Raw genomic sequence first — 18,701 nt, 5'->3', positions numbered from 1 at the left:
AGCCATGCTATGTAGGACGGTCGGCGTCAAAGTCAGCAATTTCTGGTAAGCGTAACGCCATCAACATAATTCATTTCAATTTGTCATGGATAAATTGAAAAGGTCCAAATCGAGTCTTGAATCTCTCCGTTTTCTTCTTCTCCGGCAAGATTTCGAACTCGATTCTATTCAGGATCTTGCACTCTAAGCTCGTGTTTGGGGATCACACTCGTGGCCTTGTATTTTCGGATACTCGACCTTCCAAAGTTTCAGTGAAGTTGCTCAATCAGCGACACTCATTCACGTCGCATTCAGAAATCAGTCATTGGTCGCACGATCTATGCACTCAACAATCATATTAAAACCCCATTCTAATATTGAATCGACTAGCAAATTCGCCATCCCCGTGGAATTCACTAACAAGATGGATCGATCGAGGTACGCGAGAATCGCCCGGGGCCAGCGTCCGATCTCAAAAGGCAATGAAAGGTTCGGAAAAAAGATGGGATGCGATCAATCATTCGAAAGCGGTGGCGCAACTGCCAGATTGTTCATTAATGCAATTTTGGGCTTTTGCAAAAGCAGCAAAATTTGCATATGATGGGTAACTATCTACTCGTGCCGGCCTTCTTTTATCCCTTTCGCGCGTCCCGAAGCAAATTGTAATCGCGGATTAATCTATAAAAAAAAAGCTAGAAAAATAAAGGAAAGAGATCAAAAACGAGACGGAAAAAGGTTTAAAAGCAGTAGGGACGGTGTAAAAAGAAATTATTCGGTCGGGAAATTTATAAAAAAGAAGAAGAAGAAGAAGAAGAAGTGGAAAACTGATATTAATTAATGCCTAATCTACCCCCATGATGAGACCACTCCCCCTCCGTAATTAGCACGAATTCCTGCTGTCTTGCTCCGCATCGACGGTGCAGATATCACACACGGAACCCATCCGACGGCTCAGATTTCGCCACCCTCCTCACTCTCTCTCTCTGTCTGTGTCTTTTCTCACCCCTCCTCGGGGACAGCGAACTGACTGAAGCTTGCGCGACTACCGACGTGGCGCCGGTCCCACCAAAGGGGAAAGCGCCGGTGGGTCCCGCGCGGGGAGGGCGGGAAAAAAAAGGAAAAGAAAGGAAAGGGAAAAAACAAAAAAAAAATTAATACCACAAAAAATCTTAAATTTATACACCCTTATAAATTCATGCTTTATCAGTATCCGTTAAATTTTATTGTCAAATTACAGAATTAAATGACACGTGACGGATATATCAGTTTGAGATTTTATCCTCCGTTTGTCACCGATGTATGAATTTGCGATTTTTTTTTCATTAATCTAATTTAACAGAAAATAAATTTGTTACGAGTGTATCAATTTCAGACTTTTTAATTTAGGGTAAATTTATTACGGACGTACCGATTTGAAATTTTTGATGATATCATCACGATAAGAAGAGAGTCCGGTGGTTTGTTTTTTTTTTGTGCGTTACACGGGTCAGTCCAATGATGGACCAGACAAGACCGGGACGAAGGCCACCACCCCCCATAACATTACAAAAACACACAGCGCAAATTTTCCTTCTTTTCTATGTTTGCTGTTCTTGGTCTCCGCAGTTTCACTGGGGTTTTTCCTTTATCTCCGTTGTCGTTCTGCTTCTTCCTTCGCGGCGGCGAGCTCCCCCCTTCGTTTCCTCCTTCCTTCCTTCCTTCTTCTTCCTTGCCCCCCTCGTTCCGAACCCTGTGAAGCTGAAACGTATCGTTCGTTTTTTCCTCGGGCGGGGTGACGTCTCGGAGGAGTGTTTTGGTGGAGAGAACGGACTCGTTCCCATTTTTACCAAACCCCATGGCTTGAATCCGAAGTAGTGCGAATTTGGTGAGGACTTTCTTGGGTCGCAGCGGGAGGGTGAGAAAGATAAAAGAAAGGAGAAGATTCGCGGCGAATCCCACCTGCGCGACACTGTGCATTGCGCGAACCTCGTCCCTCCGTACGTGCGGAGTGTGGATTCCCGTTTCCGGTTGGGTGGAGGAAGGGGAGGAATCGATTCTCTGCGCCTTGCTCTTGAAGACGTTGAGGCCGTGCTTTAAGGCGAGGAAGCACTCGGAAGCTTCTCTCTCTCTCACTGGTTCTTGGTGCTCTTTTTTGGCTATTAAAGAAACTGGAGTCTCAGAAGCGTTTCTGAGGTGTCGACAGTTGCTCGGTCCACTCTCGGCCTGTTCAAGAACGTAAAAGTTTGGTCTTTCGGAGCTCTTCGGGCTATTATGTTGGTTTGAACTCTTTCTGAAGTCCGTCGTTTCACATGTTTTTGTATTTTTCGGAAAGCTCCATTGTATTCTGGTGTGGATGGTGCCTGTTGCTTTCGTTTCTTTCTCGGAGGATGGGCAATGAAAGTCTCGTGTTCATGGGTCTGCGAAACTGAAGCATGGAACGCGCTTTAGCACTTTGTCCTTTTTTGCCAGTTTCAGACACAAATGAGCAAGTGTTGAGCAAGCAAAGACGGTTGTTGGTCTAAAGTTTTTGTTTTTTTCTTTTTTACCCGTCTGCAAAAATGGCTTTGAATTGTGTGGTTCCTCTGGAAAGCAGAAGAGCCGTGAGCTTGTTGTTGCTTCTGATGCTTTGCTTACAGAGTTCAACTGTGGAGTGCCAAAACAGGACGTTCAGGCACTTATCGACTGAGCCTCCATCTTCATCTAAAGCACCTGAGTTCAAGACTGGGTTTAGGAGAGTAATCCTCAGTGTCGTGTTGGGAGTGTTGACTGGATTAATCTCAGCCCTTCTCGTGGCTTGCCTGGTTAAATCCTTTATTCTGTACATCCACAGAACCCCAATCCTCAAAGGGCCGGTTGTGTTTTCCCCAAAAGTCTCACCCAAAACCCTCCAGACGGCCCTCGAGAACGAAAGCCAGTTGCTCGGATCTAGTCCGAATGGGCAGTATCATAGGACCGCCCTCGATAATGGGCTTGTAATCGCGGTCAAGCGGCTTGAGCAGGTTGAGGGCGATTCGCCGGGGATGCAAAGCAAATTGGCCAAGAGACGGATCCAGAAGGAGCTGGAAGTCCTAGCGGGGTTGAGGCACGTGAATTTGATGAGCTTGAGGGCTTACGTTTGCGAGCCAAATGGTTTGTCGCTCATTTATGATTATGTGCCGAAAGGAAGCCTCAAGGACCTGATGAAGAGGGTTCGGGAGGATCAGCTGCAGCTCAAGTGGGAAGCTAGGCTCGGGATTGCTGTTGGGGTGATTAAAGCGCTTCAGTATCTTCACTCTGCGTGCAGCCCTCAGGTCCTGCACTGCGACCTGAAGCCTGCGAATGTGTTGTTGGATGCCGAGTTTAGTCCGAGGCTGGCGGACTGTGGATTGGCGAGGCTCGTGCCGAGTTTGCATCGGACGTCCGAATATAGCGCTCCGGAGTGCTTGCGGGATTCCAGGTATTATGGGCAGTGTAGGCTGAAAATTACTGAAATTGGGGGCTGTGTTTTCAAGCTCTGTTGTGTTGGGATGTCAGTTTTTGGACAAGGAAAAAAAGATCTTGTGTGCTCTATATAGGTTATCGGTTCCATTTGGTTTGAAAGATTGAACTTTTTGTTCCGAGTAACAAGTGAGAAATTCTCTGTTTAATTGAATGTCATCACAATGGCGACTCTCATTTACATTCACATACTAACATGAAAAGCAATTGGCAATATATGGTGTTCTTTGACCCAGCGGCACTGTGTCATGGTTTGAATCATTTTTTTTTGGTTATTTCTGTTTTTGAGACTGTTAGTGGTACTCTTCGATGGTGTTGCATAAAATCCTTTCGTCGACATTGAGATTGTCTTCTACCAATGCCTGTAATCTTCTGGCGGCCCCTTTATAGAATTCGGGGCACTAGGGATTTCGATGTGATTATCATAATTGAAACTGTTCTTCTTCTCGTGTAGGTACACAGACAAGAGCGACATTTTCAGCTTCGGCATGATACTGGGGGTTCTCTTGACAGGTAGAGACCCCACGGACCCATTCTTCAGTGAAGCGGCCAGCCGAGGAAGCCTGGGGCGCTGGCTCCGCCAGTTGCAACAGGCTGGGGAGGCGAGAGAAGCTCTGGATAAGAGCCTTCTCGGGGAAGAAGCGGAGGAGGATGATATGCTGATGGCGGTTAGGATTGCTGTCATTTGCCTCTCCGACTTCCCTGCCGATAGGCCTTCTAGCGACGAGCTCGTCCCAATGCTGACCCAACTGCACAGCTTTTGACTTCGAAAAAAAAGAAAATTAATGGAAAATGTAAGTATCAGATTTTTGGTTTCCTTGGAGCTTGACAAAATTGAAAGACATGAAAAATCTGCTTGCCCTTTGGATAAATGGCTTGAGGTTCATGTTGAGTTATACTCTTAATTAACTAAAACAGAGCTGATGATATTTTTGTTCTATCCTTATGGGATGTGTTCTTTTTCTGGTATTTTGGTTTAGTAGTTCACTGTATGTGATGTTCTGATCGTTGTCTGTGCTACTGGTGGTCAACTCTTGTTACTTCTCCGGGCTTCTCTAATTCTTTAATTGAGATTTCAACGAAATGTCTATATATAATTTTTCCATATTTTGGCATTCTACGTCAACTTTGTCATATAGCTTTGGTTAGTATCCTATCTTACCCACTTCTGTACCTGTGCCTTTAGAAGAAACAGCATGTGGAAAATGAGATTACAGGTGCTGTGATTTTGACTGGACTGATGTCAGCAGGCATTGACTTTTTGACATTTTTTGTGAACCAATCTGGCACTTAAGTCTCGGTTTTGTTGTTTATTGATGGGGCTTCTCCTTGTCTCTGGGTTCATAACTTCAGACCCATTTGCTCAGGGGTCAAAGCTTTAGCCCAACAGAAAGAGAAATATCTGCATGGAACCTGCAAATTGATCCCTGTGAACGAGTTTCTCAGACCCTAATGGCAAAGTATATTGTTCATTTCGGGGTCGTCTCACGAGTTATAAGAGCGTTTCGGCTTTCATCGCTGTCGATGCTGTCGATGTACTGGTCATGTGGCCGTGAAAGGTAATCCATCACGAAGGAGGGATGTAACGAGCTTTTTTCTCAAATGTACCCAGCAGTGGACATCATCCTAATTCCTGGAAGCGTGAGACGTGCTTTCTGGGAGATGCCCAATTATGCAAGTTTTGCTGGGGTTTTGGGTGTTTGTCCTGGTAGGAAAGTTCAAAAGCAATTAATGTGGTATTTGTCCTTCCTAAAGCGAAGGACAAAAGTCATCCTCATGAGTTGTATAGTTGCTTAGAAAGGGAGGGTGGGGTTAAAGCGAAGAAGAAGCATTATTGTCCCGTGAAGGTCTCGAGACCTTCACCCACATGTCCCCCTGAAAGACCCGGCCTTTGTTCCTGAGACGTTGAAAAGAGAGGCATCCGAAGCAAAAGAGCTCGACGAAAAAAGCGTTCGGTCAGTCATCTTCCGGCAGCCCTTTTCACCGGAAGACATGATAGCTGATAGCCGGTCTCTCGCTATACGTGCTTCAAGATCGTGGTTTGAGCCTTCGATTATCCAAATGATGTGCTCGAGCTGTCTTTGCTATACATCTCCGCATTTCGCACCATGGCACCAAGACCGCCGTGATTCAAAACGCGAAAAGAGCAAGAAGTATTCCGGGCTAGATGAACAATCCTTTTGCACCAATTTGCTCGATCAATACTTTTTGGGAAGCCTTGTAGGGGCCTCAAGAATGGACCTTGAGATGGCCAATGCTTCTTGTCGTTACAATCCCCATCCAACTCAGCACGGGCCTTCAAGTCGCGAGACACTTTAAATGCCGTACTTTCGACCAAGCGAGCCGAGGAAGAGTTACGGAGCGTAAAAAATTAGTTCACAAAATTGAAGAGATAAATCTGAAGAAAAATACCTAATAGCCTCTCCAGTTCTGTCATTAGACTTCAGATCGTAAGTTGGTACAAAATCCAAATTGGGGGTTCTTAAATTGATGATGGGTTGCTCACACTCTAGAAAGAACCTGCAGAAGTGAAAACAGGGCCTTTCTATAGCGAAGTGAAAATAACTCGACAGCCCCGCGGCGCCACGCACCGTCGTGTCACTCGTCGCTCCATTCGCCGGAGAATCAATGCCGAGAGATTTGTGAAGGAATAGCTCGCGTTTACACCGCCGGACCGCGACCATTTCAATCGGTTTTCTGGGTTAAAAACCGAAGAAAGAGTTATATTAATTGACCCGGGCCAGGCCGGCACGGGGTCAAAGACTCGTGCGTAAAGGAAGTGTTTCAAACCTTGAGCAATCCAAAGCCCAGAGCAATTTCTCTTCCTCCTCCGAGTTTTTTCTACGTCCGAAACATTTAAAACCATCACAATATTTAAATGTCGACATATAACTTCACATATAAACTTTTCATAATTTGTCGAGTTTGAATGATATTATTCATTTTGGCGGGAAATTAAAAAAAATCGCGTTTTTACTTTTCTTGGATCATCAAACGACGGGGCGATCAATATGAAACCGGGAAAATCACGAGAGACGCTCACACGACACTGCTCACGTGATCGAATGTCTTCGACGAGTTCAATTACAGACGAGTGCAACTGTGAACCTCTCGTCGATATTTTGTGGTGAAGAAGAAGATACGAGTTCTTACACATAAGAGATCCGCATATGTCTTTGTTTAGTAATTTAAGTTTTTTCATCCAAACGTTATTTTTAGGGATAATGACACAAATGGTCAATGAACTCTGGTCCAATGTGCAATGTGGTCCTTGAACTTTTAATTTGTTCGGTGTGGTCCCTAAACTTTAGCTCAATATGCAATGTGGTATCCGAACTTTTAATTTGTTCAATGTGGTCTGTGAACTTTTAGGACATATTCAATTTAGTCCATGAACTATATGAAAATATCCGATGTAGTCCATTATCCCATGTTTTTATTACATCAGTTACCATCCAAACGGTATTTTCATATGAAAAATTTATTTTTTTTTGCTTTTCAAAACAGAGAAATTCGTGCTTTTAAACGTAACCAATGCGTTTCAGATGTCAAACCTAGTCATTTCGGCACTAAATCAAACGCTAAACATTCGCAATCTTTTGTGTCGACAAAAAGAAGGAAAAATGCGATGAATTGAACGGCTCTTATTTTCTCTTGGCCATGGTTTTGGCGTTGAGTGATTTGTATAAGTAAAAACTTAGCAGCCCATGTTTTCGACTGTATGAAACTAGGTAGCGCCCGAAACACGTTTCCATGATTTGGTAAGTGAATCCGGTTCGGGATTGCTCGGCCTACCTCTTAACCTTTTCTAGTGGACCCAGTACGGGCCCTCGCTGCCGTGACACGTGATGACCCGCCGTCGCATCATGTCCTCGCGACCGTTCACCGGCCCTAGATGCACGCGGCATGCCGCTCTTTGCGATCGACTCGTGTCCCCGCCCATGCACGGCGACCTATTAATAGTGACTTTCTTCGCTCGGATTGCCACATGAAAAAAACACGTCTCATTGTAAATTTCCCTCTTGACTCTTTCTCTGATCATTTTAATTATTCCCAAATTTACCGGAATGCCCCCCACAATGATCGAGTCCAAGGTCGACCGGCATGTCCTCGGGAGGCTACAAGGATAATGACGTGACGAATCGATCAAAATAGATAAAACACATGCAATGGTTGGGTGGGTGGTTCCCACCATGGAATCCAAAATTGCCCACTAAGGATCGATTTTGAAAAATTGGAACCGGAAACCGCCTATTAATTCCATGAAACTAACCCCACCAAGCTTCAGGCAAATGGAGGTGATTGAGAGCGAGAGAGGCAAGTGATGAACGGTTGGAGGTGTCGCCGTAAGTTGATAGGAGTTGAGAGGGCTTATGGGCATTGACCTTGAGAGTCGAGATCACGAGTGAGAGATAGAGAGACGACTCAGACAAAGTGAGAAAGACAAAACTCAGTTGATGGACGTTGAGTTTCAGATTATGGATTTTTAAGTTTTCATTTTTCTTTAATTTTTTTTGTTGGGTTGGAAATTTTTCTTTTATATATATATATATATATATATATATATATATATATATATATATCACTGGTCCGGTCTTGATGGGCGGTTCCATGCCTAGAACCTGGAACTGGGGAATCGGACCGGTATTCATCGGTTCTAGTAAATTAGAACCGGGAATCAAACTTGTTCCTACGGGAATCAGACTTGTTCCTATGGGAATCGATGGTTCCGGGTCAGTCCGATCCGATTCCGGACGGTTTCCAGTTGTTTTGCATACCCCTATCGAAAGTAGAGAAATAACGGAATCTAAGGATCGGATCGGTACAATGTTAGCCTCAATGACAATTTAACAAGCTTGAACGGAATTTTGTGCATTGACACTTACATGGATGGTGACGGATCGAATAATTCTTAAGAAATCAGTGCCTCTTATGGGATTGTTAATACGCATGAAAATAATGGAGAAACCTCGAATATCCGTCGAACCGAGTACTAAAATTCGAACAACTCGAGCGAAACCAAAACTAGTCGACATCGATTCCTCGCCCAATCGGGCTCGAGTCGAGTCCCGCGTGACCCCGAGCCGTCGCAGTCCGTCTCGCACGGCGCACTCAAGCACGCGAAACGCACCATCCCCGACACGTCATCCCCGTACCTCCCCCTCCCGCCACTCAAAGTCACGCAACGCCGTTAATTTTCGCGGGTATCCAGGCTTTTCTATTTTTCTTTTTTACATTTTTTTTTTACTACCCGATCCAGCGGGCGGCGATAATGTCACCCGCTCCTGACCCCGTTCCCCAGCACATCCGGGGCCACCTGATTGGCTGTCGCTTCCCGTCGGGGCAAGAGGTGAGGTTATCAAGTCCCCCTTTTCGCAAAAAAAAAATATTATTTTTTTTACTCCGTCCAGACGATCCTGCCTGGTAATAACAGGACAAAAATCCTCTTCCCAGAACCGGAGCAGCTTTCCGTCCGGGGTGGACAAACGGCCGTGACGTGTCCGCCAATGGGAAGCCGACACGTTCCCCCATCCCGGGCCTAACGGCGTCGGGTGGGACCGGTGCAAAAAAATATCCCCCCCCGTTTGCCGGTTAACTAGCGGACAAACAGCGCAGCGGGCCGGGGGGGGGGGGGGGGAGGCGTCGTACGGTAACCGGCGCCCCCGGTGTCCCAACCGTGACAAATTGTAGTTGCTGAAAAAAAATAAAGCCGAATTAAAATCCGAGAAGCTCTTTTATTTTCTTTTTCTTTTCAATTACGCTTTCTCTTTCCCCCAAAGAATTTCCTAAAAAAACAATCGGTACACCATTCTCTACACACGCGCCATGCGTGCGCAGAATTCCAACTTAATTTTCAAATAAATCGTCGGCCATATTAAATATCAGCGCCGAATGATCTTCTGAAATATCTAACGGCATAAAATATCTACTTACATAAAAAAAAGTAGGAAAGATTATTTTTACCCGTGGTTTTTTAATCATTGTAATTTTTCCTAATTGACCCCGAGGGATCACCACGCGAAGGGACAAAGGGGAGGGGGGGCCAACAGCACCAAAATAGTAAATGGCTGCTCTCCCTCGCGGGAGGTTGTACTGTACTACTGTGCGTGCGTGGGGTATGGGGGGCGGGGTGGGGGGAATGGCGCCTCGGTAAAATCCACGTGGTCCTCATCGGCGCACTCGCCAATTTTCCTCTCTCCATCTCCGTCCTCATGGTCGCGGGAGGAAGAAAGATCAGTGACGCGACCGGACCAGCGGGAACGAGGGAAGGGAGGAAGGAGGAGGAAGGAGCTGATTGCTTTGCGATGTAGCTTGCTCGCGATGATCCTGAAAGCCGCCCCCAGCGGTTGATCCTTAGCCTGTTCTAGCTGCTGCTGTTGCTGTTGCTGTTGCTGTTGCTGCGGTGATTGGTGGTTCTTCTTCTTCTTCTTCTTCTTCTGCTAGTTTCTGTGGCGGAGGTAGCTCGTCGGCTCGTCTTGCTGTTCCTCCTCCTCCGCCCCTGATTGGGGGGTTTGCGGGAGTTCCCGGCGTCGTTCGTGTGCACCGATCGGGCGGAGGCGCTTCGGATTCGGCGCGGGATATGGCTGCTCGCGAGGTCTCGGCCGCGGGGAGCGACCGGAGGGAGAGGAAGAGTGAGTGGAATTCGGTGAAATCGTGGCGAAATCTCCGGGTTTATGTGGAGGATTTCGGGATTGTGGTTTCTGATTGTTGGTTTTTTTTTTGTTGGCTTTGGCTTCGGCTCCGACTGACTATTGTGGGGTGGGTGTGGGTGTGGGTGTCGGCTTCTTCTTTTTGTGTAGGCTGCGAGGATGCGTTGTACAAGGAGCTGTGGCACGCTTGCGCCGGCCCTCTGGTGACGGTTCCTCGCGAGGGGGACCTGGTTTATTACTTCCCGCAGGGGCATATTGAGCAGGTGAGCTTGTTTGTCGAATTCGTTTCTCGGATACTTTCGAATCGAAGCACATGGTCGGAGTTAGAGGCGCTTTTTCGTCTAGTTTGCTCGGCCTTTTCTGAGGTGGTTGTGCAGTGGTGATTGTAGTCGAGGAGGGAAGTGGTGGGGTTTGGTTTAGAAGGACTTTGGTTGATCGTGTCGTAATTCTCGGTGCAGATTGAGGCATCGATGAATCAAGTCGCCGATCGGCAAATGCCGGCTTACAATCTTCCCTCGAAGATTCTGTGCCGTGTCATAAATGTTCAATTGAGGGTACTCCTCGCTTAAACCCATCCTGTATGCTTTGCTCATTTTGTAACTTCTTGAAGTGTTGAGTTTCCCAAAATGGTGGGGTGGCATTTCCACTGCAGGCTGAACCAGACACTGATGAGCTGTTTGCTCAAGTGACTTTGCTCCCGGAGCCTAAGGTATGTTCTAAATTTTAACTGGAAGAATGTTACGTTGCGGGGCATATGCTTTGATTCGTGATGCGACTGTTTTGTTGTGTATCTGCAATGCTAGCAAGATGAGACTGCTGTGGAGAAGGAAACTGGGCCTCCCCCACCTCCACGACCCCGTGTCCATTCCTTTTGTAAGACACTTACAGCCTCTGATACGAGCACTCATGGTGGGTTCTCTGTATTGAGACGTCATGCAGATGAATGCCTACCCCCATTGGTAAGATTTTGTTTTGTCTGCTGTATCTGCTCGAATGAATCGGTATGTGGGGTTTGTAATATCTCAAATATTCTCCCTTCGATATTGAGCAGGATATGTCTAAGCAACCTCCAACTCAGGAATTGGTGGCCAAGGATTTGCATGGAAATGAGTGGCGTTTCCGCCACATTTTTCGAGGTAATAACCTTGTTATTCGATCTATGTGCATCCTGATGTTCTGCCCTGGTGATATTTACGCATTCATGGGGGTCCTCCCTTAGTTTCAAGCATTAACATTCTCAAGTTAAAGATCATTCCAATGTGCCATTGTTGTTGCTTATTGACCCGCTCACTTATTTTATCTGGTTTCTCAAACACAATACACGTCTGATTCCCTGGAAAATCGAATAATGAAGTGGCTCTTTTCTTTTCCGTGAAAGAGCAGTCTTAGTCTTCATTTCTCAGTGGAGGATGTAGTTATGAGAAAGAGAGGGTAACCTGCTGGGCCGATAGCATCCTTTTGCATTTCGCATCTTTGTCTCAATACTTAAGTTACTGATCATCCTAGTGTGCTGTTGCTTATTGAATGCTCAACTCATCAAGCCTGTATAATTTCCTTAGAAAATTATATTATGAAGTGGCTCTTTTCTTTTCCACAAGGATTCTCGATAAAACTGAAAATAAGTACCAAAAATCTAAGCATTGAATTGAAGTGCTGACAAATTTAAGGGCCGAAAATAGAAATAAAAAAAGGTTGTTTGAAGATTATCGAATATTCATTACTGATTATTGTTTATTTCTTACCAGACAAGGAGTTATATCCTTACCGGTTGAATTTGGCAATGCAATTATTATTATTCTAATTACTATCAATTTCTTTTTCTATCGAACGAATTAAGTAACTCATTCCTTACTTATTGTATAAAGTACATTTATTCCTAAATTGAGCTCTTTAAATGGATGCTAATTAGTATAGTCAAACGTTCTTAATCTCATTTGGTGCTAATAGTTTTTGGCTCTCAACGGGTCATAAAGCAGGTTCCCAGTCTTTGTTTCTTAGTGGAGGATACAGACGTCAGTAAAAAAAAAAAAGAGATAACCACCTGGCCCGATGGTATGCTTTTGCATGTATGGGTAATGACAGTTGAATCTCTCTGTGAGTGCTCAAGTTACAAATCATCCTATTGTGCTGTTAGTGTTGCTTGTTGAACTACTTGCTTCCTCTATTTGGTTTCTTTAACTCATTCTGCATGCATGATGGACGGGAAAAGTGCCTTTACCACAAAATATCAAGTTTTGACGAAGTCATTCATGTATTTAGGAGAAAAAACATTGTATGTTTGCAAGTTAATGGATGTTAACTTCTAACTGCTGATGACTTTGCCCATTTGCTGCCATCTGTAGACATTATACCTTCTAGCTTCATAGATGTCTCCAATTTCCTGGGAGCGATCCAGTTTTAGTTTTGTTAATGGTGTCCTTTTTTATGTCATCTGATTGCATTGGGGGGGGATAAAATACTGAGAATTGCCGTCTTACTCCAGTCTTTTTGTGTGCTGATATCACATTGACAATTATGGGTGAAGGCTGTACATTTGCGCGATGATTGTTATTTTTCAACTCATTTACTTATTCAAGAGCAATATATGGATCCGGATGGACAGGTCAACCAAGGCGACACCTACTCCAAAGTGGTTGGTCACTGTTTGTCAGCTCTAAAAAGCTTGTCGCTGGTGATGCTTTTATATTTCTCAGGTACACTAGTTCTCTGTTCATATGCTTTTAAGTTATACAAATTGGATGGTAACTCCCCAGTTGATTGTTATACTGCATGAAAAGGCTAAGTTTAGAATGGAAGTTCTGCACGAGTGTAATGCTCATAACATTCTGCTGCACCTAGCTGCTGAAACCATGTAAACCACTACCTAGAATGCCTACTAATTGCAAAATGGAGCATCCAAAAACTAGACTGATCTCAGTTGGTTGATATTGTGAGTGCTCCTGTTTATTCCTTCTGAAATTCCTTATGCAGAGGTGAAAATGGTGAACTTCGTGTTGGAGTTAGAGGAGCGATGAGGCAACTGAACAATGTTCCATCTTCGATTATGCCAAGTCACAGTATGCATATCGGTGTCCTTGCAACAGCATGGCATGCCATTTCAACTGGTACAATGTTCACTGTGTATTACAAACCGAGGTGCGTGGTTCTGCTCTTGCAAACTCTTTTCATGAGAGAGAGAGAAAGAGAGTGCCACAAAAGTCTTTGCATTTGGATTCCTTGTATTTATATAATTGCTTGTTTGTTTCCCATTACACACCCGTTTATATTTTTGGTCTTTCATCAAGGCATGCATGTCGGTACTTTCAACTATTTAGTAGTTGGAACCCAAGTGCCTGTATTGTGAACGGTATAGCGAGGATAAAGCTCTCTTTCTCTCTCTGTTAGACGTTTTAGGGCCATCCTCAATTCCTCAACTAGTGGAGTTGAGTTAATTTGTAGCATGCTTCTAATGCTATTGGAGTTATTCATATATGATATGCACAGGACTAGCCCTGCTGAATTCATCATTCCTCTTGATAAATACACTGAATCTACCAAAATCGATTGCTCCATCGGCATGAGGTTCAGAATGACATTTGAAGGTGAAGAAGCTCCAGAGCAGAGGTTAGAACTTTCTCACTTGCAAATTGCCATTGCAGTGAAATTAGACTATGTAACTAGGCAGAAAAGTGTGTCAGTCAACTGATTTACGTCTTTGGCCTAAAAAAGAAAAAAAGAAAAAAAAACCTGATTATGTCTTGCCTTAATGAACTAGGTTCTCCGGCACTGTAATTGGATCTGAGGATGTTGATCCTCCGAGGTGGCCTGGATCAAAATGGAGATGCCTTAAGGTAGTAACAAGAGCATTGTAGTGCGTGCATTATGTGGACCTCTCTAATTTGTCAATACTCTATTCTGTTTGTTCAGGTGCGGTGGGATGAAATCACTTCCATTCACCGCCCGGACAGAGTTTCTCCCTGGAACATAGAGCCTGCCATGACTGCACCAGATAACCTGCCAGCATCCCGGCCGAAAAGGCCTCGAGCAAGCATGTCAACATCTAATGATTCTTCTGTACGGATGAGGGAAGGTATGACATAACGAATTCTCGAGCTTCTGGAATCTAATTGGGAGTTTTTCTTTTTGACATGTTATACTGAGTATCCCATTCATACGTTCAGGTCCTTTGGGAATCAGTACAGACCCTCCAGCAGATATAGGGTTTTCAAAGGCCTTGCAAGGTCAAGAATTTTCAGCCTTGAAGGGCAGCTTAGCACTAAATAATGACATGGAGAATGCTGAGATGCCACATGCATGGTGTGAATTTCCAGCTGATAACCCAAAGAGCATGCATTTTGGCCAGAGGAAATGTAGACCAAACACTTGGATGGCTCCAACGATGCAGGAAGCAACACTTATTGATCTGGTGTCAGATTCCGGGTCTTTTCACCACCGCCGTGGATTCTTCTCATCCTTTTTTCGCCGGGACAGTGAAATTAGCAACCAAGTTAAGAAGCAAAATTCAACGGAGGAAACGAAAACTGATTTGCTTCCTTCTCCAGGATCTGTGAGGCAAGGTCCCTCACTGAACATGCTGGGATCTGGAATTGTAGCTTCTCTAGAAATTGAGAGTCGACAACAGCAGTGTCTCAGTAATGTTAAAGGCGACACAAGAAGGGACATGCATTCGGGAAATTTTTTCTTTCCTATGCTTTCTCCGTCATTTGTTGAGGATCCAAATCATATCATGGTTGGAAAATCAGATTTTCCATTTGCCCAACAAGAGTTGATAAAATCTAATGGAAATGGCAATTGTAAGCTTTTTGGGATTTCCCTCACGAGTGGTCCTGTGGCAACAGAATTGGATAATGGGCATGGCTCACAAAAACAAGTCCTACAATCAAATCCGGCGGATGATTCGGAACCTAATGTACTTGTGAGTCCGATCAAGTGTTCAAAGATTGCACCTAATACAATTGCATATGGTGAACAGGGAAGGGCATTTCCATCTTCAGAGCAACCAGTTAGAGATGTAGAGGGCAAGCACCAGGCTGCTTCTACCAGAAGTTGCATCAAGGTTCTTCTCTCTTCCATCAAGTTTTTGATATGTCAGTTCTTTCGATTTGAAATACTTTCTCTACAGATGATATTAGAGTAACTTGGATACCCACATTAATTGGGTCGCCTACTGGTTGTCTAGGTTCACAAGCAAGGCATTCCCGTAGGTAGATCCGTGGACTTGAGCAAGTACCATGGTTACAGTGAGTTGATAACTGAACTGGACAAAATTTTTGAGTTCAATGGTGAATTAGTTGCCCCTACTAAAGAATGGCTAGTTGTTTTCACCGACGATGAGGGCGACATGATGCTTGTTGGAGATGATCCATGGGAGTAAGCACTTGTTTCTGTACCTCTTTATCTGAAAGTTTGTCCTTATACTTCTCTTGTCTCTGCAACTTTTCCTAGATCTTAAGTTTGTCTCTCTGTTACAGGGAATTCTGTGGCATGGTCCGTAAGATCTTTATCTACACTAGGGAAGAGGTAAAGAGGATGGCTCCAAAACCCTTGATTCCTAGAAGTGAGGAGATTTCGCCGAAAGCAGGCCATAAAAAGGATTCTGGAGGAATCTGAAGTTTGCAATAGCGTATGACTGTAGACCCCCGTAGCAAACTTTTGTATTTTGTGAAAAGCCGGAGCCTCCGAATACACCAGCTACGCCTAACATGTGAAATGGGTGCATAAGGATGAGTGTGCGGCCGCTGCTTCTAATGGTTGCTCAGGAAGTTAATTTTTGATAGTTAATACGATCGGTCCTTTATGCTTACTATTCCTTTGCCCGGTGTAAGCTGTAATTATAAGTGTTTATGTAGCCTTTGGCTTCTCCCAGACCAGCATTTTCCTTTTTGCTTGGTATACTATCGTGCCATTTTTATTGATTATATGAGCCAGTCAGTGGAAAGCCATTGTAAATATCCTAAACAGCACCTACTGTACGGCCTGTTATATAATACTGATTGGTATTGGAAAAAGCTTTTAATGCCTTTCGAGTTTTGGGCATCGTTTGCTGGACCATCGACGGGTTATTCAATTTTTTGTTAACAGCGTGCCTTGTATAAATACGAGAGGTTGGTAAATGAAGTGTTTTGACGATATTGTTTAGCGTCCCTACAGCGGGAACTCGCACACATTCTGTAGCAATTCTGGAAGAAAAATTTGCATTGAACGATCAATCTACGCTTTGATTAAGAAAAGTAAAATGCAAGCCCCGGTGAGAAGCGAGTTCTGATGTCTAGCCAGTTGATTGGTTAGTCGAACGAGCCCAGAAAGCTGGTCTTGCTCCGAGCATGCATTCGCTTTCGGGAGCTTTTACTGGGAAGATGCGAGCCCAGATCTCTTGCGCAACTGCTACGTTTGTTGCCCTTGCCAAGTGGCCCCATTGTCCAAAGTGGAATCCAAAGCGTCGAATTAGCTCGAGATTATCTAGATCTACGTACTAAACACATTATGGACTTTGGGTCTTTTGTTTCCTGGGCAGCAGTGTCAGTTGCTGAGGGATTCGTTCTTGGATGTAGAAGATATTCTTGGACGGGTTGGATCAGTGTTCCTCCAGGATCTCCATTCAATCTAATGAACAGTAATATTGGCTTAATGCTTTATTTTGTTCCGTGGCTCCTTCGGAGTCTCGTGTTACTATCTCTGTGGCGTCCGAACAGAAGATGCCAACGCATCACGTTGGAAGAGGCGAACAAATTTGCAGTCCTTTGGTCCCCATGTTTGCACGGGCTTTCGTCTTCGACGTTGTTGTGTAAGAACGTGGACTGACTCTGCTCAGGCCTCTGTCATGTCAAGTCCATTGGTTCGTGGCTTCAGATTCCACGCATCTTTTGTCGTTGATCTGAACCCATCTAAATTTGATGGAATCTTATCCTCTTCTGTCCTCCTTTCGGCTAGAGAAATGGCTTCATTCATTCAGAACCGAAAGTCCATTACAAGGTGAAGAAGACCCATTGGCGGAACTGAAACGATACACGGTCAGAGCGCCAAATTGATTGCACCGACGGGGTCCCACGAAAATGTCCTCGATAGGCAACGTTTAGGATCACATGAATTGCGATTGTTAAGTGGGTGAAAAAAGATGCGCATCTCTTACGCAACTAATGATCATGAATCTGGTGCAGCATTGTTTTTCCAGATGAAACAGAAATGAAGAACTTTGTTACAATTTTCAACGTGAGCTGTCGTGTATGGAGGCTCCACAAGGGATGCATCCAATTCATTGGCTAAGATTACGTCGCCCCCGCGTGATTGACTCCCAACAAGACCATTCAAGGTATCGCCCGAAAAGAATCCCCTTCGAAAGTCATTTTGTTTATTAGCAGCATTGGCATCCGTATCTTTCGGCACGATCAATCCCTGTCGATGCATGTAAACGATCTGGTCCACATCTACTGAGAGTAGGACTCCGTCGGTACGATAACGAGCATGACTAGTCCCATGCTTTGTTTACCCTTCTTCGCTTGCACATTCCACTGCAAAATCACCGCTTGAGCTTCTGCTTATCGAGAAGCACGTTCGGGAATTGCGCTTGTTTATGGCTTTAAGTTTCAATAATTATTCAATTGGCTATCTCAAAGCTCAAACTGCCAAAGTGAGAGGGCGTGTATTGTTATTTGCAAGTAAAGACCAGCCCTTACATTCAAATTATATCAAGTGATTGCACTTACAGTATCTCTTTTGCGGCTTGGCCCATGTGAATTAGGCTGTGTAATGGCATCAAACACGATCATTTCCAATAAATGGGCGACTGAGGAGATCGATTGGGGTCCAACCCGCTGATCAAGGCGCGGAGTGATCATTGGAAAAAACGACTTGGACCAGGATGCGGCTCAAACTTCGAGGATGAACAGAGGGGCATAAATGGACGATTGCCCAAGCGATATGGCCGACGCTAACAAAGAACGTTGGTTCGAGTAGAGGAGTTTGGGACGCTCCAAATCCCACATCCATTTGAGGGAGCATTTGTCGTGTCATTCATAATTAAAGACCTGTCTTTGAAATGGTCATTGCTTTGAGTGGTCACACATGGGTGCTCGTTTTGAGATTTGATCTATACGATTGGGATATGCCCGTTGCAAATAATAACATATCAAGATTTATTGGTGATCTTAATTAACCTTCTTCTTGGCGATTTTTCATCTGCTATTTATTCATAAAACTACTTGGTACCAATTTCGACTTTAAATTTTGTTCATGAAACCGTCCTTTACAAATTCTACATATTCGAATGAATCGTTAAGTAAAAACGATTAACGGAACATTTCTCATTTAATTATATTATTTTTACCACTCTCGTGATATGATGATTCGCTTCGATACAGGATCAATGAATGATTGCATTTCGTTGGCCGAGTTGCTTATAACTCGGGATGAAAGTGTCATCTATCACGTCAAAACCAAACACGATATCCTAATCATTTCATCATCTCCTCCCAACAAGTCCCAGTCGTGGTAACCATCATCACATGGTTCATGCCCATTTCGATTTGCAAAAACCCTAATAGGCTCACCTGTAAATGCACCAGAAAGAGACCCCCCACCCGCCCAATCATGCACCGACAAAGCTCCATGGTGCTATCT

General features: G+C 44.4%; 2 protein-coding genes across 2 annotated transcripts; both read left to right on the top strand.

The window, feature by feature from the left end:
- Positions 1 to 1,503: 1,503 nt before the first annotated feature.
- On the top strand, positions 1,504 to 5,204 carry LOC115671745 (inactive leucine-rich repeat receptor-like protein kinase CORYNE). Its single transcript, XM_030593375.2, has 2 exons — positions 1,504 to 3,394; positions 3,890 to 5,204. Exons 1-2 carry the CDS (start codon positions 2,517 to 2,519, stop codon positions 4,197 to 4,199), a joined length of 1,188 nt encoding a protein of 395 aa, XP_030449235.1. The 5' UTR covers positions 1,504 to 2,516; the 3' UTR covers positions 4,200 to 5,204.
- A 4,496-nt stretch (positions 5,205 to 9,700) lies between these two features.
- Positions 9,701 to 16,093, top strand: LOC115671743 (auxin response factor 2A-like). Its single transcript, XM_056309498.1, has 14 exons — positions 9,701 to 10,067; positions 10,236 to 10,348; positions 10,544 to 10,639; positions 10,738 to 10,794; positions 10,889 to 11,044; positions 11,137 to 11,221; positions 12,688 to 12,778; positions 13,056 to 13,220; positions 13,569 to 13,688; positions 13,840 to 13,915; positions 13,992 to 14,154; positions 14,246 to 15,141; positions 15,265 to 15,455; positions 15,557 to 16,093. The coding sequence occupies exons 1-14, from the start codon at positions 10,016 to 10,018 to the stop codon at positions 15,693 to 15,695; spliced, it is 2,400 nt and encodes a 799-aa protein (XP_056165473.1). The 5' UTR covers positions 9,701 to 10,015; the 3' UTR covers positions 15,696 to 16,093.
- Positions 16,094 to 18,701: the final 2,608 nt, after the last annotated feature.

This window comes from Syzygium oleosum, unplaced genomic scaffold (genome assembly GCF_021117445.2).
Source record: "Syzygium oleosum isolate NSW1041296 unplaced genomic scaffold, Sole_v2.1 Sole_v2.03, whole genome shotgun sequence".
In the NCBI taxonomy this organism is placed as follows: domain Eukaryota; kingdom Viridiplantae; phylum Streptophyta; class Magnoliopsida; order Myrtales; family Myrtaceae; genus Syzygium; species Syzygium oleosum.
This window is presented reverse-complemented; position numbering and strand designations above follow the sequence as displayed.